The sequence below is a fragment of the Botrytis byssoidea genome (assembly GCF_014898295.1).
Source record: "Botrytis byssoidea strain MUCL 94 chromosome Unknown BBYS_006, whole genome shotgun sequence".
Taxonomy (NCBI): Eukaryota; Fungi; Ascomycota; class Leotiomycetes; order Helotiales; family Sclerotiniaceae; genus Botrytis; species Botrytis byssoidea.
The window spans coordinates 1,933,684-1,959,712 of record NW_024065847.1 but is presented as its reverse complement, the minus strand read 5'-3'; the positions used below and the strand labels follow the sequence as shown (position 1 = coordinate 1,959,712).

Sequence of the window (26,029 nt, the reverse complement as noted above, 5' to 3'; positions counted from 1 at the left end):
TAGATAAGGACCTAAGGATGCCACACGGATGTTTCTACGGGTTTGGTGAGTCTTGGGGGGAAATAGTATAAGTTCTACAAATGTGCATAATTTCCCAGAAGAGTAAGGAATGTCGGTCCAGGAATCATTCATCACTTTCCCTTTTTGATGACTGAACAGTTGGTATTCTTTTGGATTGTAGCAATTCCTCTGATCTAGAAAACTGGAGGAAGGAAATTGTATTCTACCATGATGGATTTGCTTATTGTTATGCTGATTGTATTCTTGAGAGTATGAGAGCCAATTTTATTATACGTTATGTACCTACGTAAGCTGGCACCTTCTTCTGAGTGAGAGAAATTGAACATGATGATCTTGGAATCTCTACTACCGAGTCCACTTACGCATATTCTCTTGAGAGAAATCCTCAAACATTCCCTCCACCTTAACCCGCTAACCTCCTCAGAGGCTACCTTCACCGCAGTCTAGCCGCGAACCATAATTGGTTATGCCACAAAAAGAAGGAGTTCTGATCATCTTCCAGAAGATCCTTAAAGACCAACCTGACGTGTTCAAGCTAGTGAGTGTGAGGCCGCGAAACTGTATTTTAGCTTGCGTTAAACGGGCACTAGACCTCTTGAAGCTTGAATAATCCTCAATCACGAGCTACTAGCTAGATATAAACGTCATTCATAGAAATTGACAGCTATATATAATTGAATAGAACCCACAAAGGAAATTTCCAAATTTCAATTCCACACACCTTCTTCTCTCAACATCGTTAAAGAAAACTTCTAGAAAACGCAGACCTACCATAACGATGGATCGAATTACCCAAACTACTCAAAGCGACTCAGTTGTCATCACCGGAAAGAAGACAAATGCTCAAACCGACGAAGTTGTCATCACCGAAAAGAAATCAACTGCTCACAACAATGTACTTACCTACAAGCAAAGAAAGTCAACCTCACCAGCCTTACTTGGCATTCCAGCAGAAATAATCAAGATGATAGCAGAACTTCTTCCGGGAAAAAACGCTGCCTGTTTGACCCTCTGTAGCCGCAGTATGAAAGAAATGCTTGGAGACCGGTACTTGATAGCTATGAGAATTCCGTATAAACTATTCAATTTTAGTCCTAGAGTTGAAATCACATTTGTGGAGCTTTTGGCGCGAGACCTTCCTCAACACTTCGCATGCTTCGAGTGTGACCGCATTCATCAAGCGAGAACGATCAAATGGCCCAATAACACTAAAGACCATCTCGGTTGTGAAACTTGCGCTCGGAGAAGGCAAAATGTTTATATTCTCAGGCCTTCGTCGCCCTTCGAAATACATTTTGCTCAAGTTTACTTGGCGGCGAAACAACATAGAACCGGCATCGATCTTGGACTTCCTCTTGAGGCTTTCCGACACCAAGAGGTTACACATAGTCGGTTCTGGAATGTAACGACTTTACTGTCTGTTGATGCCCGGTTTGTTTCCAATGAGCTTGTGTTGCGGTCTCAAACCTGGGATTTTGTCCCTCTGAACCTCAAAGACAGAGACGCCGAGATTCTAAATTATGGTGGAATAACCACTAGAGCCTGTAAACATTCAGACCGATATACTAATTGTTTCTTTACACGAGGGCAATGCAGTTATTGTCGGATGCACTTTCAGGCGAGGCAAAAACACCATGGAGAGGCAGGAATTGTGTTCATACTTACAAGATGGATCAATCTTGGAGCTGGTCTAGACCCCAAAGATCATAAGTGGCAATCTCATATCAGTCGTAAAGGTCTGTTTCGCGCACACACACACCCTGTAGTCAGTATCAAAGAAGCTTTCGAAGACCAGGAAGGATTGTCGTTGGAAGAGTTCACTTCTGGTAATGAGAAATTGTTGAGAGAGTGGAGAGATCAACCCTCGAATTGAGGGCCGGATGACGTTACTGAGGAGTGGATTGGACATCAGAGGTGGTACTTGAACCCATCGGGACCAACGTGAACGAAATTTATGAGGATATTTAATGAGAGATGCGAATGAAGGATAATGTTTTGGAAGTAGTAGGGTACTGGAAGGATATAGTGTGTTGGAAGTAGTAGGGTACCGGAAGGATATAATGTATTTGGGGTCAAAGTGCGATTAGGATAATCTGGCGCTTGATGTATGGCTCTGTTATGGCTAGGTAGTTATAGTTTTAATGTAATAAAGATTTTGTCGTCTCATCGTGGATAGTAGATGTATACTTGTGGTATTGTATTCGCCATAACATCTGGAAGTGCCAAGATTTTGAGACGTATGAAACATATCAGGAGATCTTTCAAAGATTCCAAGATTCAAACAACCTGATCATGAAACTTTTCACATTCAAAGGGTTGTCCATGGCCGATTGTCAAGCGAGTCTGGAATTTTCATCTCCATGACTATCCAATCACGTGACTGTACAAGCCAAAGGTCACCACCAACCTCCCAAGACGCTATGATTTGGCTGTGCAATGAGAGGGATCTGATCTCGAGGTAGGCAGGTAGGCTGTGCATAAATTTGAAATGAGACTGGACACTGAAGTGATTTCAATGAGACGAGTTTGAAAGATAATCCGAAAAAAGAACATCGTGAGTTTAAGAGAAAATGTATCAGAGTAGTAACAAGAGAGGAATGTATCCAGGTAAGCAGTCAGCAGTGAGAACCTTACATAGCCGTGATATACATGCGATCAGATGATAATTCTGGAATAATGTTACATTGAATGAAGTATTCCTTACATTGTATTGTGTAATCCAGACTCTCGTACTCCTACTCCGTACTCCGTCCCTCTTCGGCTTTAACCATGGGCGTCTGTTGGTGAATGCATGGCATGAGTGGAGATGATGTAACGAAACTCTGGGTCCTTGCTGTTGAGTGTTGATGGGATGTCCTTCGTCAGTTCGTATGTGTGGATGTATGTGTGGATGTATGTGTGGATGTATGTGTGGATGTATGTGTGGATGTATAAGTATGTAAGTAAGTATCATTTTGGTACCTGCCTAGTTGGTTCGACCTTGCTGAATCTTGATTCCTGTATTATTGATTCCATTAAAGCAACTCTGATCAAGATCAATTATTTAATCAATAATCATTTAGAACCCCGTCCTTCCTCCTTCCTTCGTATGTATTCATTCATACATACATATGTACTGTTATTCGTATACAATAGGCAGGTAGAGGTATCAGGAGGTATCGACTTTAATGGCCTGTTCCATAATAAATTGAAACGATAGTTGATTGATATCAAATTAACTGAAACCACTCTCCTTCATCACCTCTCTCTACCTAGGTACCCAAGTGCTCCATTCAGGTCAAATGAGAGGGAGGGAGGGAGGGAGGCTAACTGGTAGTCAAACATCCATGGGAAGAATTAAGGCTCATAATACATAATACATGATACATAATACATAATACGAGTAATGAAGAATGTAAAACGTCCGACTTTCAAACTCTTGCACTTTGCACTGTGCACTTGGTACTTGGTACTTGGAACTCAGAACTCAGAACTCAGAACTCAGAACTCAGAACTCAGAACTCAGAACTCAGACGTAGGGACACTGGTGGGATTATCATCAGACTTCAAAGAACATCAATTCTGAACTTAAATCCAGACAAAACGCCTTTCCTTTATCTATATACCGATCCCTTTACACAATAAGTGTTTATTGCATTGCATTGCATGATAATAGATGATAATAGATTGATTGATTGATTGATTGATTGCATCCTTTCTTCCCCTCCCTTCATTGCTTGCTTAAATACATTAAATTATCAAGTTGCGAATGCATAAGACGGATTAATGAGAAATAAGCATAACTAAGTTAAGAAAGAGTAAAAGGGAAAAAAGTGACTGAAAACAAGAAATATATTCAGCCTAACTATCGCCACTAAAAATTAATTTATCAGCAAATCAATACCTACTACTACTACCACCACCCAACCACCACCACCACCTATAATCTACGACTCTACGAAGAACTAATTACCTACTACCTAGGTATCAAGGTATTCTTACCGAAAGCGTCCGACGTCCGTTCATCGAACCATCCAACCATCTCATCCCATCCCATCCCATCCCCCATCACATCCCAATCCAATCCAATCCAATCCAATCCAATCCAATCCTATCCAATCCTATCCTGTCCTGTCCTGTTATGTCCTATCCGATCCCAATCCTAGACCTTACGCCCTTTTCTACAAACCACAAGTAATCGGAGTTCAGTTCTTACTTCTCCACCACAATACATACAAACCACCACCACCACCAACAACTACCACCCCATTTTGTTATTTTTTTTTTGGCTTTCGGCCTCGATAAAATATCCCTTTAAACGCTTCGAAAGATTCGATTCGATTTTATTTTATTCCGGCTGGCCGAGAAAACATCCGGACGGGTTTCAATATTCGACTTTACGTTGGACCATTGGAGAAAGGGAAGCAAACAAGGCAGGCAAGCAACATTTGGAAGGGTTGCGATAAGGTTTCCGTATAATGATGGAGGACTTCCTGCGGGGGATGCAGCAATCAACTCTCACCACCTCGGTTTTATTCACAACGCCAACGTCGATACCCATTATCGCTGGCGCTCAGGAAGCTCTTCGAGATACACTACAACAAGCGACTAGTCTGCAAGACGCGGCGGCGGCGGCGGCTGCGACCAGTACATCTCGCGACAATGTTCAGCTCACGTCCTCCCCTGATTCATCGACGATAAATGGTGTGGTGATAGGATTATTAAGTTCATTTGGTTCGGCCATCTTGATAGCTTTTATCTTCCTGATTGTTTACTTCTTCAAATATACCAGTAGTGGAAGGGTTTTGCTGGATCGGATCGGAAGGCCGGGAGAATACGACGATGAACAGGCTTTCGCAAAGGAAGAGGCGGAAGCCTTGGAAGAGATGGATGATTTGCAAAGAACTGAATATCTAAGGGCCAAAGGTATGTCTAATCATTATCTATCTGCCGCTTGATGATGCTGATGATACTATCCATAGCCTTCGTACAATCAAACCCACCCGATTCATTACCAACCGACATTTCCCTCTCACAATACTTGGCAATCCAGGAAAAAGGTGTCTCTGCTTGGGAGTTTGAACCAGAGTTGGAGATTGCCAATTGTTTTGTAGAGGCTAGGACGGAAATTGAATTCTTCGATAGCGAATGCTGCACTCTGACGAACTTACCAGTACCAAAACAGAACGAGGTTTACTACTGGGAGTCTAAGATTTACGATAAGCCGGAAAATACACTTATTAGTATTGGAGTGGCTACAAAGCCTTATCCTTTGTTCAGGTTACCAGGTATGTCGTCCGGATCATGGATTGTGAGTATAATTACTGACGCAGAGCAGGTTGGCATAAGTATTCCGTAGCTTATACATCTACTGGACATCGAAGATATAATCAACCTTTCAGCGGACCGGTATATGGACCACAATACGTTCAAGGGGATGTTATCGGAGTCGGATATCGACCTCGAACGGGTACAATATTCTTCACTCGAAATGGAAAGAAACTCGAAGATGTAGCACACGGTCTGAAATCACAGAATCTTTTCCCAGCTGTTGGGGCAAACGGTCCTTGCACAGTACACGTCAATTTTGGACAATCTGGTTTCGTTTTTATTGAAGCAAACGTTAAGAAATGGGGTTTAGCACCTATGACTGGTAGTCTTGCTCCTCCACCTCCATATGGTAGTGAACAAGGAAGCATTCTTTTAGAGGCAGGACGAGAAGGCGCACAAAGTAGTAATGGCCATTACCAACCAGATCCAAGACATGGACGAACGCGAAGTGGAAATTTTAGGCATGGTCCACCTACAAGTCCTGGACCAATACGATCACCCACAGATATTTCTTTAGCTCAACTTACACACTTTCCTTCACACGAAGAGCCCGGTGAGGCTTCGAATAGTTCTACGCCGGCACCTACAGGAGGTGCCACACAACAAACTGGATTAGGGGTACACGATAATGCACAGCCTCCTCCAGAATATACAAGTCCTTTACCATCAGTAGCCGGAAGTCCTCGAGGAAGTACAGATAGTGAAAGGACACCAATGCTCCGAAGAAAAACTACACCTCCACCAATACCAAGTTACAATGATGCAGTAGCACAAAGAAACCGAAGTCAAAGTTATCGAGATAGAAGTGGAAATCGAAGAGAAAGAAGTGATAGTCATCGAGCCCGACACGGTGATGGAAACCCTTCTCAATCATGACCACCTGGCGTAGAGTGAATTTTCAGAATAAAAGTATGTGAAACGAGGAGTTTGAGAGAACGTGAGAAAGAGGAAGTTTGAATAAAGGCTTTTGGCATGATATTGATCATGAGATGGATCGCCGTACTGATGTTTTCTTTTGGGAGGTGGGAACTTGTTAGGACTTGGAGTTTACATATGAATAGCGTGGTGTGGTGTAGTTCCCTATGTTGTTGAATTGAATTGAAGGGTGGCTCGGTGCGGTTTTGGTATGCTCTTATCTTGTCTTGGGTTGGGTTGGTAAGACAAGGAAGGATTTGGAGATAGGTTGGGATGGGTAGGTTGGGAGAATTGTTTCGGTTGGCGTATTGGGTGTTTTTATGGATGGGTTGTTGATGGATGGATGGACTCTTGAACATAAGTTGGGAAATTGGAGAAGAAGATTTTGAAGAGACATTGAAATTGATGGTAGGATAGATGTGGCAAGAGTGTCTATCAGAAGTGAGAGGGTGCGTGGATGGAGGTGTGAGATGAGATGCGATGAAATACATAGGAAGAGATTGGAATGGTGATGTGGATACTGATTGCTAGGCGACTGAGTTGAAAGGGGTAAAATGAATTGTGCATAAGATACTAGTCGACGCAATACAAATATATGAAGTTCCTTTGTCATTATCAAAATTCAAATCCAACAAAATAAAAGTAAATCAAATCGGATAGTTCCAGTTCCATTTAGCAAGCTCCTGGAGGTATTTGTGTGTTTATTCGAGTGAAAATTGTGAGGTGGAAAAACGTTCTCGTTCGTAGATAGTTTTTTTAATTGGCAGCACTGGAGGTACCTATCTACCTTCCTAATTGTCCTATCCTTTCCTTTCTTTCCTGTCCTACGAATGTGTGAAGTGGATATTATGAGTCATTCATTTATTCACTTTGAGTAGGTAGGTAGGTAGGTAGGTAGGTAGAATAGGTAGGTAGGGAGGGAGGTAGAATAGCGAAGTAAAGTCAAGTCACATCAAAATAAGGAAAGTAAAGTCTAGCTGGAGTCTAGCTGGAGTTGGAGTTGGGGATTCAATTGTATACATTCTTTTAGTGTGGTTATAGAATGTATATCTAGGTAGGTGGGTAGATAGGATTGAGGGGTGAGGGGTGAGGGTTGAGATTGATTTATAGGGTGGGATAGAGAGGGAGAGAGGGAGAGAGGGAGAGAGGGAAGTGTAGGGTGGGGTGGGGTGGGAATTATTAAGTTGTGAGATGGTATGGATAGATGATCAAATGGATAAATGAATGGATGGATGGGTGGTTATACTAGAATGGAGAAGTGGAGTGGAATTGTATTAGTGATATGGGGGATATTGGGGATGATTGTGGTATTGGTATTTGGGGAGATGGGAAGATGGGATGGGGAGAAGAATAGATAAATAAATGAATAGATAAATGAACGAATAGATGAATGAACGAACACATGATTATATTGGAATGGGGAATTGGATTGGAGTTATATTGGAGTTGCTACTGGGGATAATTATAGTATTGACACCTGTGGACATAGTATGGGTTGTGATGGAAAGCGGGGAGGGGCCTAAATTGTGTATTGTATGTAGTGTATTGTGTAGAGTAGATGTATGTGTGTATTGCCATTGTGATTTTGCAAGTGATCGTTTGTTATTCTATATGTAATTATATAATTCGTATTGTATTAAGATTTCGCTAAACTAGTTTCCTGGGAACCTGGAAAGACAGGACAAGGACAAGCACAGGGACGAGGAGAAGGTGGGTATCTATCTGTATTATCTCATCTCATCTCATGTTATCTCATCTCATATTATCTCATCTCATATTATCTCATCTCATATTATCTCATCTCATATTATCTCATCTCATATCATCCCATACATCCTCCCTAGATTAATTCATAAACTCATTACCCCCCTCCTCCTCCCCAGCTTCCCCCCTAAATAACCTTCACAAACCCCACCTCCACCAATCCCTCCACTGGCAAATCTAAATCCGCCATCTTCCCCCTGCTATTCTCGCGAATCCACAAGAACACCCACAAGACCGCTCTGCGGAGCCAATTCTTCGCGCCGCTCCCCTCGCGAATCTTCATCTGTTCTTTGCCAAGCACGTAGACGATTTGGTTCGCGGCTGCGGTGCTGATGCTGTCGAGTTCTTTTTGGATGGCGGGCGTGTGCAGGATACTTGTTGCGGGGGAAGTTTGGCTTGGCGATTGGGATTGGGATGGGGATTGAGATGGGAATTGGGATTGGGATTGAGAATGTGGAGTTGATGGAGCGGGGGAAATGAGACTTCTCTGCAGACCCGAAAAGGTCCCCGGATCCCGCGTGATGAAGAGGGTGAGTTGGGATATCAGGGTGGCGCCGATGGACGGCGTGATGATATCGTCGGTATAGCCGTGGCGAATGGTGATACGGTAACAGCCCGGGATGGAGGTGCGCTGCACGACGTAGCGTTCCTCGTCTGGGACGTGGGGAACGGACAGCGGACGCATGTGCAGAAAGATGATGATTTCGGGGGTGGCGCAGAATTTGCGGACGAATTGGGTGAAGACGATGGGGAGCTGGTCGCCGATTTTGTCGAAAAAGATGCCGACGCTGGGGACGGTGGTGATGGGGTGCGAACCGTATGCGGCGGTGAGCCAGGAGGTGCGGGAGTCGGAGCCGAGAGAGCTGGTCATGAAGCTGGAGGGGGGAATGCGGTCTTGCGCTTCAGAGGTCCATTGTTGTTCTTTGCCGTAGCGCCAGAGCACGAAGATGCAGGAGAGGATGAAGGCGAGAAGGAGCGTGAACCATGCGCCGGTGGGGACTTTGATGAGGGCTGAGGAGAGGTAGACACCGTCGAGGGCGGCGAAGACGAGGAAGAAGATGAGGACTACGATGACGTTTACGCGCCAGATTATTATGGCGACGAGAGAAACCATGCAGGTTGTTATGAAGGTTACGAAGATTACGCAGACGCCGTAGGCGTTTCCGAGACGTGTTGTCTAGTGTTGGTTTAGTACCATGTATGGAGTCTTAGGTTGGGTGGGTATGAAAAGGAGAACTCACGTCACTGTATACTGCGGTTACGACGACTGTACCGATCATAAGTAGCCAGTTTGCAAGTGGCATATATACTTGTCCGTGAAATAGCTTCGAGGTATGAACGGTTTTGATGTGTGGGAAATAAGATAATCTCATGACCTGTGATAGCAATTGGAAACTTGCTGTAATCATAGCTTGCGAAGCAACAATCGCGGCTAAAATTGCAATGACAAGAGAGAAATCTGAATTATGTTAGTCGAGCTTCACTACCGGTAGAAGATGCCTGTATAACTTACAGAATGTCCCGGGCGGAACCGTATTAAAGAAAGGATTTGTATAAGCAGTTTTCGTAACATCCTGAGATATATATGCAGCTTGTCCAATATATGCCAATAACAAACAAGGATAAGTGAAACCCAGCCAAGAAATTTGAACAGCTCTTTTACTGAACGCGCCCAAGTCTGCAAAGAGTGCTTCGACTCCGGTAAATGCGAGTAAGAGTCCGCCGAGTGATTTCCATCCTTCCTCTTTGTTTCGCATGAAGTATTGTCCTGCAAAATAAGGAGAAAATGCTTTGAGAACGGTGTGGTCGTATTGAGCTAAATTGTAGATACCAGTGCACATGTTGAATAGTAACCAAATCATAACAATCGGAGCAAATGTGGTTGCGATTTTTGTAGTTCCGAATGGTTGAATAGCAAAGAGTAGAATGAGGATCGCGCAAGTAGTGCCGACGATTGTGCTGGTGCTGATATCTGGTTGTGCAACTTCAATTCCTTGAATGGCTCCTAGTACAGATTGGGCGGGTGTTAAGATTCCATCACTGGTAGTTGTTAGAGGGGTAGCTTCTTGTGCCTTCACCTTGAACTTACGACATAACCATACTAACACCTAGCACACCCAAGAATTTTAGAACCACTCTAGCAACTGCGGAGCCCTCGATAAAATTTCGTACATTTTTATTCGAAGCTTTCAGATCATTCGTTTGATAACGTTCCATCTTGACCATTCCGGAGATATTCGGGTCTAGTCGAACAATGTGTGCGTAACGGGCTAGTAAACTGTATAGAGCGAATGTTCCTCCTTCCCCATCATCGTCCGCGGATAATACGATGAATACATATTTGACCGATACCATAAGTGTGAGGGTCCAGATAATTATGGATAGGGCGCCCACGAGATCTTCGTACGACGGGTGACTTGTAAAAGTTGAAGAGTAGACATATAAGGGACTTGTGCCTGTGATAAGAATGGTAAGTTATTGTGGTTTCTTGGCAGGGGAAGCGAGAACATACCTATATCTCCGTAAATGACTCCAGTACTTTGATATGCCAGCCACATAAGCATCCATCCAGTATATGTCTAGGAGAGATTAGAATGAGCAAAATAGTATGAAGAGTCGCCTGCTGAAGAGAGACGCGAGATCCCCAAAAGCGCAAATATAGAACTGAGACCCCCCGGAACTGATTGAATGTTAACTAATCACGTACCTGTTTCTTCTTCTTGTTCAAATCTTCATTAGCAATCTCTAACGCCTTCTCCTCAAAGTCATAACTAGATGCCATCTGAGATACTTTGGATTCCGCTAAAACATCACCAAATGCCAATCCATTTGATCTGTTTGACCTAACAGGTTTTATTTCATCTCGGAACTGGATGTGCTGAGGCGAATCTGCCATCTTAGTACCAATGCTCGAGAATTATGTTTGTCCTCCGCTCGGGCTATTGATACAATCCGAACAAGTGCTGGGGAAGCTGCACTCGGAGAGGAAATCAAATGTACAGGAAGCGATGAAATGGTAAAAGATTAATAAGCATAGAAGAAAGTTTCTTATGATACCTACCTAGCCATGGGAATCTGAATTCACTTATACAATACCTAGACACACTGATAACGACTCTATTTTTTTTTTCTTCAGTCTCATCCCACCTCGAGATTTGGAGATCATGCTATCCATTGGCCAATTGCCCATCCGCCAGGGGTACACTGATTAGATTCCAAGGGTCCTCAAGGGTAGATATCTCTACAATTGACATCCCCACAGCTGACATTGAACTATCAATGACACCTGAGCTCGATTCACTGTGATACCATTGACAATTTGAATTAATCACTGGATTTGGTCGTCTTATCTTAGAGGATTCAAGCCATGAACTTTTTAATGAGGTACAAAATTATGAAATTTCTTATCCTCGCCTTCGGATTCGAGCAGGCTAAAATCCCTCATGTATTACAAAAATGCCTCATTTCCAGCTCCACGCCTCTTGCGGCAAGAACCAACATTGCGAGGGTGATTCCGAGGTTCATGCACAAGCGAGAATCAATCTGGGTGATACTGCAACTTGGTGGCCTTTTGTGGCGGAGTAAGATGTATGATAATGTGATGTTGTGATATCTACCTACCTAGGTAATGTGTTTGTATAATGAAGATTCAGCTCTGATGTATGTTGGACGTACATTGCACTCCATCCGGATTATCTATTATACCAATAGATTATTCAAGCCTTGATTCTTGCAAGGATAGATATCAGAGCTGCCTAGTTATCTTTGAGGTAGTAGTCATTTCACAACCAATTGTTTAGCTGTCGAGGTTATTTGGAATGGGCTATTCACCGCCTTGAGATTCTGCCACATCTTCATTTCTTAGAAAATCTAAAAATAATGCTGAACACTGTGATGTAAATCTACATCTTTTTGTGAACATTACCTGCGTTATCGCGACCCAAATATGTTCCTTTCTATCCTTGAATCAACCGGTCGTTACACTTCTTGTAAATCCACAGCCAAACTGTTGGATTGAAGATACAAAAATGGCCACTCCCTCATGGCTGTATATGTGAGTACAGTTGCAAAGGATAAATCAACGAGTTGAGAATTTATATACACCTCTCATGTCAGGTAGACCCATGCTTTACATCGTCTTGAATACTCCGCCATGCCACCTCTCACGCTTCTGAACTTCTCCATCAAAGAGGTACTCATCGTGAAGTCATTTCTCCCCCAAAGAGATGACCGACTATACCCGATCCTGCATGCTTCTATATGAATATACTCTCCCTCTGCAACATCGTATACAGTCTGCTATGAATCTCTGCCGCCAATTTAATACACAGTATCTCCATCTTTCAACATCATGTCTCAGATCCAGATCTTGATGGCATTCGGCTAAACATCAATCACCTTCTCTAAAATTACCTAGTGCATGACGGTGCTGACTAAGCCCAACCTCCCAACCTCACCTCGTTTTTCCATGTGAATAACTTCATATTCTGCAAATGACGATGGCGCTTGATCGCATAGAAACATTTCCAAAAACATCTATCGTACTATGCTTCCATCTAGCTCTTTCGAGATAACCACGGTAGAACTGCAGGGAATTTAAATACATCAACATATCGCAATATTGTATACAGTCCTTCGCGCTTACTTTACCTGCCCTAGATTTATACAAAAGTCAACTTCCTGGGGGGCTCTTTCTATTCTATGTCATGATACAGGCAAGTGAGGTCTTATCAATATATAATGTTATTTTCTTGCATGATACATCGATTTTCTCACGTTCATACAATGAAAAGCATTCGCATCAGTCATGTTGTTGTAAAGTTACATTTTTTGCGCTGAGATAGGATTTTGACAGAAGCCGCTGATGCTCTGTTGACCCAATAAATTACATGCTCTAACTCCGTTACATTTTGCGCTGAGATAGGATTTTGACAGAAGCCGCTGATGCTCTGCTAGTCCAATAAATTACATGCTTTAACAACCCCTTGTTACTCTGAGAATTTGTAGTACTCAATTTAAACCAAGTCATTGATTTCGTCGCTTTCCTCTGGGATGGTTTTTCGGCCAATATTTTTGGATGCTTGATCGTAACCCTTGCCCCAGATTTTAGGAAGATCTTTCTGAGGGTACTGGTCCATCTCAGCAAGCAAACCATTTATCCTTATCATTTCGTTCTCCATCTTAATTCGATGCGCATGTACCTTTTTGCATTCCTTCAAATAAGCTGCCGTGGCCTCTTCCTCCTCGTCCTGTATCTCATCCAACTTTTTCTTCAAAGCAGGTCTGTCCTTGGGACTAATACAATATTTTCTCCGTATTTGATTTCTTTCCACCATCAAACGGAATTTTATTATTTTGTGCTCTTCAAAGACGTTTCCTTCATCTTTTTGCAATCCATCTCTTGTAGCTTGTACCCAATTCTCATACAAACGCTGTCTCTCTTCACTATTGGCTACCATTCCAAATACTCCCATTTGTTTCATTAAATTTTCCCTGTGGAAGAGTGTCGTTCCAAGATTCTTGCCAAGACTTGTGGTGTCCCTTTTACGCCTTTCGATTGGGGCGGGCGCTTTGAATTCGGGATCTGGACATCTCAGATCATGGGCATATTTTGATACATTAGGATACTTTGCTAGGTTCTTTTTGAGTCTTCTGATACGTGCCATCTCTTTTCCTGTGCGAAGTATGACACGGGTGGGAGAAACGTGGGGGGCGGTTGTAGTTGCCATTGGGGTCAATGGCGGGGGCATTGTTGGAGGTGTTTGAAAATTGATAAGAAAGGGGATGGTGAATAGAGTAAATATGTGTATGTGTCGTTCTTATCGATGTCAAATGAAGTGTGCGATGATATATTCAAGTAAAGATTGTCAAGATGGCTGTAATATCGAACATATGTTCGAAATGTTGTCTGAGTATGATCCAAAAGAAATGGCTTCAAGAGAGGGAAATTTTAGTATTTATATACAATATTTCCATCTGGACCAGATAGATTTTTCTTTTGGAAAAGACGAGCTTGGTGTTAGGCTTGAACTTAAAATCAACCTACTTCGATCAAATTTGCATATTCCAGTGTTAAAGTTCGAACCAGCGGGGTAAGTTAGGCTCATATTGGAATGATTTCGAGCTTGAAATTGACTAGACATTGATCTTTACTCAGCTTCGATTTATTTTGTATCTCGCCATGTCCTAGCATGAAGTAGCTGGGTTAGTGGTTGATAGATTACCATGATCAATGGAAATATCTCCACCTTCTAGCTTGCAACAGACGGGTAACTTCCAAGCAGATTGTTGTTATCAAAATATCGGCAGGATTTCTATGCATGAATCGAAAACGATAGTACCAAAGTTCAGGGTTTGGAATCTTGAAGAGCCTCGCTTAACCTATTTGAATACTAGCGGATGTTAAGCGCGACGCGGCGCTGTTGGTAGTGTGGGAGTACCAAAAACATATGACGCTCACAACAAAGCAGAATGCTCATATGCCTTTACGTATCGAGCTCGGAAATATCAAAGATACAACTAGTGGATATGAAGAGTCGATCCGAAGATATCTCAAGCATGCAGGAGTCATAGGCGTTTTCGGCTCCTATATGGTCCGGGTCCAAGTTATTCTATCTGAGGTGAAATACGCAAGTATTTTGTCCAGGTTAAACAATCACAGTTGTCCATTGCTTACCTACGTTACCTGCCCCTCATTATCACCATACTAAAATGAATTCCCCAGCACACTATGCCTGTCACTAATTTATCCATGAAAAGTCTCTGACAATGGCGGTCAAAAAATGTACTAGATGTACCAGACGTCGAAAATACTCAACAGCCAATCAAATTTCAGAGGGAAAAACTAGTCAAGCTATCGACTCAAAAACGAGCTAGTTCTCTAACCTACTGTGAATCATACTGACTTCCCCAAAAAGCGTCCGCTGATGTGGATACTTAGTTTGGGAATAATATTATATTCAGCAGATCTAACGTATATCAAGCTAAGATGCGCAGCATTTCTCCTTCTTCGCTTCTCTTACGTCGTGTATGTACAATGAAGTATGAGGTATGTCCCTCGTATTGCAATCCGAGTGATTCCGACCATCTGGATTTCGATTCCCATTTGAATACGGTAAGATAATCACAGTTTTGAATCCCCTCAAAATCTAGTAATAACACTCCGGTCAAATTCGACCCTAAAACTACAGACTACTGGTACAGTTTTATTCCTAGGAAACCCGAAGAACGTGTCATCAGGCACTCATTCAAGTTACCTGCCGATCTGCCGTCCACATCTTAGGAATTTTCGAATGGTTTTGTTGCATTTCTAGTCCACTTCACTCTGGAAGAGTAAGCGCCAACGAATTACATCTGTACCGTTTCACCTCCGTGTCCGCTCTTTCCATACTCAACTCACTTTCTTACGTATATAGAACCCGAAACACCAGTACACTTTCCCCACAGCAAATATAAACATCACAATAATAAAATACTCCATCACCCAAACTTTGTATGCCAAAAAAAGTACACGGCATCGAGCATATACCCACTCACCTCACTCTTCACACATCACTCCTTCCTATCTCCATCATCGCTATCTGTACCAAATCATTCGATCCAAACCGCACTCCAAGAAACCTATTCCAAATTCGAACCCAATAACCTCTAAATTTATCTGCCTTCCCCAAAATTTCCCTCTCGACAATAATTAATCCACCCAAACTCATCACACGCACACCCTAAAAACAAAATCACCAGTCAATCCCTCGACTTCAAAAACATAACCCGAAAAATCCAGTCTAAGGTTAAAACATGAGGATATTCGAAAATATTCCACATCCCGTTAGAAAAACAATACGCAACTCCAACGCGCCCAGCATCGATTAGGTAGGTAGTTAAAGCTGCTCTAGTCATGATCTAGCGTTCCCCCCTGGTTAAAATACTAGTACATAAATCTTATTTTCGATCTATCTCCGCAACCCACGTGCGGAGTCAAGAGCGTCCTCGAAAACATCTATTTTTATTTTTATTTTTTTGAATCTTCAGATCATAACCATCCCTCCACTCTCCCAGCATTTGGTAGATCGAATATGAGTCGGATCGAGGTGACCGGGCGTGGAATATGAGGTATGAGAGTATAATTTTTACAGCTAGTATTGAGATTTGCAGATCCTTCTCATTTCTCAGATTATTGTAAGATCTTACATTGTATCCACCCAACTTCAGATCTCTGACTCTCGATGCACTGTATCACATTGTATTATGCACTCACTTACCTAATCATGATAACTTTTCTTTCCTATCTTCCCATCCAGTTACCTCGATACCGGCACACTGATATCCTATCCTCCAATCCTCAGCCTCATTCCCCAATCTCATGACCCTTCTCCTTCAATCCTCCTCTCCCCCATTGAATCCTCCAGCTCCGGCTCCAGCTCCAGCTCCTTCCTCCTTTTCAACCTTCTCTCTCATAATCCCTCTTTACGGTCCTCTTTCCCCTCCCCTTTCCCCTTCCATCCAAACTTATATCCCTACGTAACTAAAACCCCTGCCTCTGCCCCAAGCCCAAAACCACTTCTAGTCTCTGAACATACATTAACCCACCATGTTTAACCTATCGCATCAGCATACTCCATCTATAATTGTCTCTCCTATTTTCCAGTATCCAGCCGAGTTTCCCCTATCTCCCTTTCTCTTCTTATCACAAGGTAAGTTGAGAGAAAGAAAAGGGGGGGAAAAAGTAAATCAAATTCACCATCTATAATAGCATGATATTAGTACAAGGAGAACACCAGAGATGTGGTGTTACTTACCGATGATTCAAATTCTATTCCAGAGACACAAACTTTCTTCACAATCACACTCGCACACCTCACAATCAAAAGAAGTAACCAAAATGCGAATTCAAAGTATGTCAAATTCATTTATGTAACTATCTAAAAATCATGCAATTCCAGTGTATTCATCCCATATATGCACAGCATATACCCCATATGTATCTCGTCTCTCCATTCCTCCGCAAAACCAAAGACAAAATCAAAAACAAACGCCCGCATTCTAAGCCCTATGTAATAATGTACACCACCTAATAAGGCTATGTACAAGAAGAACATTAAAAAGATGACAAAAGGAGAAGTATGAAAGATCCGCAGGGTATCAAAATCATGTATCGTATCTCATTAAGCCGTATCATATCCATCTCAAATGGACCAACCTAGCACTTAACACCTGTACCAGCACCCTTGAACATTGCAATAGTAGCAGCAAAGGTGTTACGGTTATCTTTGAACACTGCGCCACTCTGTCCGTCAATTGTAACCATGTTTTCAACACCGACGGTTGACAATCCAGTGATGTGAATATTGCCTGAACCCTCAATTGAAAGCATGTTGCTTTGACAATTAGAAGTCTGCAAGCAGTCTTGACTGTAGTTATCAAAGAATGAATAGAGACCAGCACCAGTGATAAAGACATCCTCAGAGTTAACAATGCGAACACCCCATGCTTTATCAGCAAGCGATCCACCAGTGAAAGAAGGATCACCATAAACTGAGTTGGTGGTGAAAGGTGTTGTGGAATCGGGATTGGATTGGTAGTAAGGAGTTTCAGTTTGAATGGCTCCCATAAAAATGTTGGAGGCGTTGGCCAATTGGTAGTTGTAAAGAACACTATGTTCACTGGCGGTACCATACATCCAGGTGGGTCCTTCTTCAGAAGCAATCAAGATTCCTCTGCCGTTGTAAATGTCAATTTGGGTATGGTCAGTAAGATCAAGTTCATGATCAGCAACCCAAAACCAGTTGTTCTCAAGGTAGATCGAAGCCTTTTCAGTAACGTGGAGAAGCATAAAGGCTCCAATGCAGTCTGGGTTGCTGCTGTGAGTTGCGTTTGGATTCTTGGCGCAAGTGTTGGATTGAAGTTGAGTACCAGCACTACCACCAATTCTTATGTGAACATCCCACATTCCTGCCGAGCCTTGGGAAGTCTCCTTGAGATTCCATTCGATGAGGATAGCGCCTGCAGCTGGACCCATAGTCTGGAAAACAATATCGGAGATCTCGACAGAGCCAGTGTCACCAACTTGTCCAACTTGGAAGACGGCCTTTGGATTGGCTTGATCATTGAATCCCTTTGCCATGATCATAGGCCAGATCTCACCAGTGATCTTGATGTTCTTTGGAACCTTGATGGTGTCAGTGACAACATAAGCACCGTGATCGAAGTAAACAACTTGATCAGCGGTAGCCTTGTCAAAGATTGCTTGAATGGCGGCAGTATCATCGGTAGTTCCATCACCCTTAGCTCCATTAGACTTGACACTCAAGAATGAGGAGGCTGGTAAAGTCTCATATTGTGGCTTAGTGCGTCCAAATACCTTGCCAGTAGAATCCAAGAGAACTGCAGGCTTGGTGACAGCATCTTGAACACCTTGGCTAGCTGCACCGACATTAACTCCAGTGTAGACCTTTCCTTGAGCCCATGATGCAATTTTGGCGTTTCCGGCAAGGACAGTTGATTTGGAAGTGGCATCATACACGGCAACTGGAACATTGGAAGAGAAGTCGACGTTATCAATGACGAGAGTACCGTTGGTTCCGGTTTCGTTGACATCGTAAACAGTAGAAATACCGATTGGTGTGTTTACAATGGTGCTGTCCATCAATGTGGCCGATCCTGCTGCCCGCGAACTAGCGCCGCCGGCTGACATATCGAGACCTACACCACAGTTGTTGATGTTGATGTCCTTGAAGGTCCAGAGCCAGGCCCAGTTTAGGTAAATGGCCGTTTGGCAGTTGTTGAAGGTCAAGTTACGAGAAGTAAACTGTTGGCTACCCAAGAAAGCACCATACTTGCCACCGTTGAATGTCAAGTCGGCCATGAAGCCACCACTGCCATTATCCATGAAGATTCCTTGTTGGTTGTTACCTTCTCCACCATCAGTTCTCATGTTGAAAACAATGTTTTGCAATGATGTAGCTTGAGCAACTTGCCAATGAATACCACTACCGGTTGAGGCAGGCATGGCAGTCAAGTCGATGACGAAGTTTCTGATTTGACGGTAGAAGTTGTTCCTGAAAGTTTATTAGTGACCACGCTTACAGAATAAATGCATTATGAAAACTCACTGATTGGTGAACCAGTTGAATTCAGGATCATATGGGTCTGCGTCGAGTAAAGCCATGCCAGCAAAGTTGGCAAGACCTTTGATTGTTGGGAGAGTAACAGCATCACCAACAAGTTGAGTAAAATATTGTTGTTTGATAGGAGCTGAGATAGCATATGTTCCAGGTCTATGAGTAAAGTTAGTAATGTAGGAGAAGACTCAGGCAGACAAAGGGACAGAGGGCCCAGTTGAACTGGGTAATGTTAAGACAGGGTGTAATGACTTACGGGAAGTAAACGAGAGCAGGGGTAACAGTAGTAGAGTCACAGCCTTTACCACAACGGTTACCAGAGGAGATGGCAGAGTTGATGGCAGCGGTGTCATCAGTTACACCTTGATATTAATGTTAGTATGATACTGTCTGAGAAGAGAAGTGATTGACTTACCATCACCAACAGCACCAAAGTCCTTAACATTTCGGAAGATCTGATATGAAGCATCACCAAATGGTGCAGTACCTTGTCGTTGAATCTGATAAAGTTAGAGATGATTTCCAATAGTGAGAGAGATGAAGAAGGATGAATAAACTTACTGAAGCGAGCCAATAACTGCTGGAAGCAGCTGTCGTTGAAGCCACTGCATCAGTTGGCACAGGAGTAGGAGCACCAGAAACGATGAGGAAGAAGCGTAGGGCCAATAAAATGGAAATGATTGAGAAGGAAGCCATCATGAAGTAGTACCAGCTGCTGCAGGATGTCGACGTTGATGTTGTATCTGTAAAAGAATGTAGTTTCTGCCCGGGGTAAGAAGTTCAATCAGTATCTATGTTGGTATTGTGTGGTGGTTGTGAGGCGGTTGTAAGAAGAAGAAGGATAAAATCCTGTCTCTCGTTTGTTTCTTGTCACTTTTATGGAAAGAACGATGGTTCGACTTGATACCAGCATTCACTCGTAAAAGTAGCTATGTTGTAATAATAAATTTCCAATCCAAATCTCATATAGAAGATAAGATTGAAAGACAATGTTTGATAATGAGGGTGATATGATTAGGATTGGTGGCTGATTTTATATTATTGTGGTCGTGGCCGGGGAAAGGAACAATAGGATTAAGCGGAATGAATTGTGATTGCCTTGAGGGGGTGAATCGAAATTCTGAAGCTATTCAAATCATCCGACTCGACCTCATGACAAACATATCATCAAACAACCAAATGATCAAACAATCAAAACCTTCAAACAACAATACAACAATAGGAATGGAAATTAGCATTTGATGCCAAGGAAATGAACTCACAAGTTTGGAATTATGTCGTCGCGAAAAGAAAGAAGGTTTGAAGAAATGAATGTGTGGCCTGCCAAAAGGTGTAAAATGATGATAATTAACATGTTGGCGGCGGCCCGTGATCTTTATATCTTTAAGATCGACCTTCTTCATTTCATCCGGTCTCCCATCCCATATCTCAAACAAACCATCTTGAGCACAAAGAGTGGCTTCCTTGGTACGCTCTCCATATTGTCTAAGCGGACTGTTCGGAGAATGGCTCATGACTGGGGAGGAAGGCTTCCGAATCCAATTAAGGGTATATCAGTGCTTCACTCTCCCGGGAACTTAATCTGGCTATTAAGTGGCAAGTGCCTCAAAAGACTCTATATCGCCGCTTGTATTGGAAAGGTACAGCCGCAACCAGTCACTTGGGACGATTTGATTCGATGTTGTAGAGATAATTTAGGTTGTTCTACCCTGGTGTGTTTGTTAGTGCAACAGGGGTTCATTAATGCTCCCGTGATGAGTCGACGACAGAGAGTGTGTACACTGTATATAGATCAGGATACTTGGGTAGTCCCTTGACAGTCTCATCTAGTAACAGTGCCGAGAATGTGGAGGGTCAAAGATTGAGCGAAAACAGAGAAGAGTTGAAACTTGGTGTTTCTTCACGATACGCGGTTGTTGAATCTTGATTGGTACTTCGGACATTTGTTGTGGCGGCTCTTAATTTCCCAAGCTACTTTTTTATCCTACCAAAGAAAATCTTCGAAACGCGATCAAGCTTTCAAATGCGGGAACTTTTTCAGAATATATGGGGAAGAAGAACGGACGGATCTCATCGCATAAACGCGTCGTCGATCCTTCCCCTTCTTTTTAATATAAAAATTTCAATACTCCAGGCCAAATCCCTTTTCGACCTTCCGAAGTCGTACAAACACGATCCAAAATGGACATGTAATATAACTTCATCCCATCGACAGCAGTTTCAACACAGTTGCCGTGTATTAATATGCCTACCCCGATTAATTAATTCGTGAATTGCTTTCTACGCTGAGAGGCTACCTGCAGCTAAGAGGAACGATAACCCCTATAACCATTATCAGCCCCCCCTGCCATAGAGCATTATTTTGCAGCCCAATATATGCGCACCATCTCTTGGTTTGTTTCAATCAAAATTTTTGCTCGCGGCTTTGTTGGTTAATAGTTGTTGGATGTTTCATGGGGTCTTCAAAGGGGTGTGTCTATGAAACACGGGATGTAGCAGGACCGTTGTTTGGATGAACCGGGTTTGTACTTTTGCTCCATTCGTGTATTCCATGCAGTTTCGTCGCCCCCTATCAATTTTCTTGGAGTTTATTCCAATATAGATATCGCTTCACCACAGGACCGATTTGTTACACGCAGAGAGGAAACTTACTTGAGGGGCAGGGGTGCTGCTTGATATCACGTGATAGGTCGGTTCCAATTTTGGCTAAATAATTGGGTAGCAGCGCTCAAGTCCGGTGCTCACATACAATTAACCCTAAAAGAGACCGTTTGTTTTAGACTTTCTCATGACCTTTGGGGTGTCACTTCTCACCAGCCTCACCGACCTCACCAACCTCACCCTTTTTGGACTACTGACGTACTGGTATTCAATTGTGATAATTTTGAACAATTAAAAATCACATGTTTGATATCATCTGTGTTTAATGGGAATCATTTAGTTTTCAATCTTAATTAAACGTGTGACATCGGCATTTCTCTATGACGCGTTATGATATAATTGTGCAGCTTGATATAACGATTTTTTTGGTATTCTAACTTCAGCGCTAATAATATCAACCCATTCAATACGTTGCAGTTTTGCTACAAATTTTACAATTACAATAACAATTACACAGAATATTTCTGCTGGGGTAATGGTTTGGAAGTCGTCAGTACCTACCTACTCAATGAGAGTGATATATTATAGTAAAGTGAAATGTATGACCATGAAGTGAATCATATATGTAAATAAATTTGATCAGATGTGAACGCCTTCCAGATCAAAAGTCGGCGGCGAGAAGGCAATTTCACTCACAAAGTCCGCTTCAAAGTCCGCTTCTACGACAGGCTGTTGTATTTTGCTATATTCCTAGTCTAAATCAGAACGATTGATTCTTTGGTGGCAGCTCGAACGCGATCGAGAAGATGCGTCGACCACCCATTAAGGGCAGCTATCCCTGCTCTCATAAATATCGAGTTCCCTCTTTCGTCTTCTTCAAGATATCTTAGGGCCAAGAAACTTGGAGTCTCGGCATATTGTGTGAGGGTTCGGGTTCCAACAAACATGAGGAAAAGCGAGATGTTCTTCTTGACTTCAATTGCAGATTCAGTGGGTTTGTTTTGATCATAATAATTTTGATCTAGATCCACAAGAATCATGATTCTCTTGAGAGTCCCTTTTTCTCCTTGAAATCCATGATGTAAGTTGATACCGAACATGGCAATTCGCTTGTAGCCTGTACCGGAATAAGAACTGCTTTAACCTCAAGCTTACCTCCAAGAACGCCACCGAAAGCGTTGCTTCCGGAAAGTTGGATATCCACAGAGACAATTTCCGTGCCAGCCTTGAATTTTTCATCTTTATGATCGTATGTTATACCGCCGCTGCGTATCGAAGCCCAACTCCAAGAAGGCATGCACTTCTCGCTTTCTGTATACTCGTTGTTGTCTTTTTTTGAAGTCCAGAGGAGTGCCCCAGGAAGTTGGCTTCTCCATAACCCAGCGTAATAACCATCTTGAGTCATGTCATGCAAGAGTTTAGCTATCCCAGATATGGCGGGTAGCTTATCAATCTGATATGTGAGGGGACGGTGACTATAAGCCTCGAGCATAATGTACCAATTAGAATATATATCTTTGTAAACTTCCCTACTCGGTGAGACTGAAACTTGAAATCTAAATATATGTCGAGGAAACTTGCTTCTGATTCGAAATTTGAGAATCCTATCCGGCATTCACAAGTGCTACACTCTCGGCAACCCCATAGCATCTCATCCTTTGCAAAGGACAGAGTACGTCTCGCAAGCACTTGCTCTTGCAACACCCACCCACGTCTCCTTAGCACACTGTCATACAGTCCATGTGATTCAAGCCGCCCGTTTGCATCATGAACATGAGATTGATCTTGGATTCTACGTGCATAGAGAAAGTGCTGGCGGCCATCTACGTCGAGATATGACAATTGTAGGCTCTTGGTCCGATTCTCAAGATAGAAACCCCCGTTAGAGTCTCTTGCTTTAGTGGCGGCTAAAACTAAGAATGCCGACATATATACATCGCTCATAGGAGAACTCTCAGTTTGTCAATCTTCCAGTGAGTCTTGCATTATACACAAAGAGTCGATCCATAGATAAGGTATCCCCAGTCCTCTGGTAATCATAACAGCATCGAACAAAGTCTTTGACAATGAATCCATTAGGATTCTTTTCTTGTAGACTGATAATTTAGCCTCAGTAAGTTTGATGTCTTCAAGAATTGATGAATTATCCCCAACAATAACTAAGGGCAGCAAAATTCCCGCTCATGTTCTTTGTTTCAATCAATTTGACTGAACTATTTGAGGTTCCGACATTGATGACACGCGTTGGCATTTTTGGGCCGCCAATGTAATTCAAATTGCATCTTCGATGTGATTCACAGTTTGCAATCCGGCTTTTCGCTGTTTGTAAGGATATAGGCAAGGAGCTCGAATTTTCTTGCGCAGCGGTGATAAATGGTAATGAAAGGCCACCTTTAGTATGAGAGAAGCGACAGTCAGCTGCAATTCATGCAAGTCAGCGTAAGGAAAACCAATCCTTATTCTTGACCTCAGGCTCAAACACGTTCCTGCATAATTCAATAGAAGACATTCCGTCCCAACCGATTTGCATTATTGAGTATCTCTGGATACCACCAATGTCTTTCACCTTTAACCATAAGATTTCGAGCCGTTCTCCGAAGCGCTCTTGGTTCATTGCAGCTATAGCTTGAACCACAAGTGTATAAAGACAACAAACAGCCTTCACGAGCAGCTTCGAGAACAGATTTTATCGACCGTGTCTCAGTAACAGTGAGTTAGCTCGGTATTTTTGATCAAGGGTACTTTCGTAGTCACCTCTTCCTGGTGAATCCTTACGTCATCGCATACATAGCAGACCATATCTGCTTTATGATGAGGTTGAGGAATGCTGTTGACTGTCTGGACAAAGATATTGAATTTTTTCATTCTGTCAGATTCACTAGCTTGGATTAGTTGCCTAGCATTAGATCTTTGGCTAGGTACCTAGGTGCTTTAATCATGAATACCTACTAAATCTAGAACGTTTACACATGAACAAATAACTTTCGGATTGGAAAATATCACAATCGATAGAGTTGTTGGAGGAAAGGCTAGAGTTTTTCTCTTCTTCATCAAGCTGGGATGTGATACTGAGGGGGGAAGGAATTTCGCCCATCGATGCTGATTTATGTAACTCCATCAAGTAATATTTAAATGGGGATGGAAAACTTGCAGGCGTTGCGTGGAAGATCGCTTTGCCTATCCTATGCGCAGGCGTTGAGGAATAGATACGATGTATAAAACGACGCAGTGTAAAGCTTGTAACGGTTTGTAGATGTCAAGGAAATGATTGAGAGATGATGGTAATATCCGAATATTGTTAATATGAATTTGACATATTCAGGAAATCTACTGCTTATGATGATGGTGCATGACGACGATGGTAGAGTGTTTCATCGGAAAGAGGAAAATCATTCTCTCTTCTATTGACCCTTCGGCAGCCGCTTGCCCGACCTGCATCTTGATAAGCCGGCATACCCAATGGACTTCAAAGGCTGGCTAGTGTTTATGCATCTTCATGGTAGCCTAACCTTTAGGCATTTTCTGGCATGCATCACAGAAACGAAAGAATCGGTAGGTTTAGTTTTTGGATGGGTGACCCGCAACTAACTGGGCACCCCATTACCTTTGGATGAAACCGACTGACAGAAAGAGGCCATATCTTTACGAGTAGTTCTGATATATTCCCACAGTATTGGTTGCGTGATCTCAATGGGAAAAATACACATTGATGTTGATACATACACTGCCTCACGGGAACCTTGAGAGTTCCGAAGTAGACGGCTGAGTAGAGATTGCCAATGAACAAGTCAACAAAAGAGTCTGGGTAAGCAAACAATCAATCTAATATCATCATCTTATGAATTCGATGGTAGGTCGTAATGACAGCAACGAACAATTAGCAACTGTAGACTGTGGCATGCATATTCTGTCGTGGGAACGAAGAATCCGAGCCGGACCATGCTGCTAGTGTGTGTAAAGTCTAGATATCAGGTCGTGAGAGAAAATAGTGAAATGCTCACCTAAGGTTATTGTACCTTAGTCCTTCATCTCCAACCATGTACCATTAGATTGTAAATGTGTGTGATGTGATCTACTAATACGAGAAGAAGCACCTAAGCTGCCAGGGCTTAGCTTGCTTTCAATAAGGCTGGCAGTCTAGATTATCTTCAGTGGCAGTCAATCGGCCAAAAGGTCAAATATTCTCATGACCGCCACTACATTGACCGGTTTCAAGCCAAATCGAAGGATCTCGAATCAAGACTTCAATGCAACGATAATATGAATATGATAGCTAAGAATTATTATAATGGAAATCGAAA

General features: G+C 42.6%; 7 protein-coding genes across 7 annotated transcripts; 2 read left to right on the top strand and 5 right to left on the bottom strand.

Annotated features, from left to right (window-relative positions):
- Nucleotides 1–799: 799 nt before the first annotated feature.
- EAE97_004026 (uncharacterized protein) lies at nt 800–1,894 on the top strand (the record flags this gene model as incomplete). Its single annotated transcript, XM_038874538.1, has 1 exon — nt 800–1,894. The coding sequence occupies one exon, from the start codon at nt 800–802 to the stop codon at nt 1,892–1,894; it is 1,095 nt and encodes a 364-aa protein (XP_038735147.1).
- A 2,587-nt stretch (nt 1,895–4,481) lies between these two features.
- Nucleotides 4,482–6,207, top strand: EAE97_004025 (uncharacterized protein; the record flags this gene model as incomplete). Its single annotated transcript, XM_038874537.1, has 3 exons — nt 4,482–4,926; nt 4,983–5,288; nt 5,339–6,207. The coding sequence occupies 3 exons, from the start codon at nt 4,482–4,484 to the stop codon at nt 6,205–6,207; spliced, it is 1,620 nt and encodes a 539-aa protein (XP_038735146.1).
- Nucleotides 6,208–8,137: 1,930 nt separating this feature from the next.
- EAE97_004024 (uncharacterized protein) lies at nt 8,138–10,906 on the bottom strand (the record flags this gene model as incomplete). The annotated part of the gene is made up of 6 exons (XM_038874536.1): nt 8,138–9,187; nt 9,252–9,469; nt 9,524–10,050; nt 10,100–10,466; nt 10,523–10,589; nt 10,718–10,906. 6 exons carry the CDS (start codon nt 10,904–10,906, stop codon nt 8,138–8,140), a joined length of 2,418 nt encoding a protein of 805 aa, XP_038735145.1.
- A 2,119-nt stretch (nt 10,907–13,025) lies between these two features.
- EAE97_004023 (uncharacterized protein) lies at nt 13,026–13,760 on the bottom strand (the record flags this gene model as incomplete). The annotated part of the gene is made up of 1 exon (XM_038874535.1): nt 13,026–13,760. One exon carries the CDS (start codon nt 13,758–13,760, stop codon nt 13,026–13,028), a length of 735 nt encoding a protein of 244 aa, XP_038735144.1.
- Nucleotides 13,761–16,889: 3,129 nt separating this feature from the next.
- On the bottom strand, nt 16,890–21,726 carry EAE97_004022 (uncharacterized protein). The gene is made up of 8 exons (XM_038874534.1): nt 21,512–21,726; nt 21,429–21,449; nt 20,390–21,375; nt 19,689–19,889; nt 19,543–19,627; nt 19,384–19,489; nt 19,119–19,283; nt 16,890–19,064 (listed from the first exon to the last, which is right to left on the bottom strand). Exons 3-8 carry the CDS (start codon nt 20,639–20,641, stop codon nt 17,207–17,209), a joined length of 2,667 nt encoding a protein of 888 aa, XP_038735143.1. The 5' UTR covers nt 20,642–21,375; nt 21,429–21,449; nt 21,512–21,726; the 3' UTR covers nt 16,890–17,206.
- Nucleotides 21,727–22,483: 757 nt separating this feature from the next.
- EAE97_004021 (uncharacterized protein) lies at nt 22,484–23,657 on the bottom strand (the record flags this gene model as incomplete). The annotated part of the gene is made up of 3 exons (XM_038874533.1): nt 22,484–22,845; nt 22,884–23,270; nt 23,306–23,657. 3 exons carry the CDS (start codon nt 23,655–23,657, stop codon nt 22,484–22,486), a joined length of 1,101 nt encoding a protein of 366 aa, XP_038735142.1.
- Nucleotides 23,658–24,428: 771 nt separating this feature from the next.
- EAE97_004020 (uncharacterized protein) lies at nt 24,429–24,846 on the bottom strand (the record flags this gene model as incomplete). The annotated part of the gene is made up of 2 exons (XM_038874532.1): nt 24,429–24,642; nt 24,674–24,846. 2 exons carry the CDS (start codon nt 24,844–24,846, stop codon nt 24,429–24,431), a joined length of 387 nt encoding a protein of 128 aa, XP_038735141.1.
- Nucleotides 24,847–26,029: the final 1,183 nt, after the last annotated feature.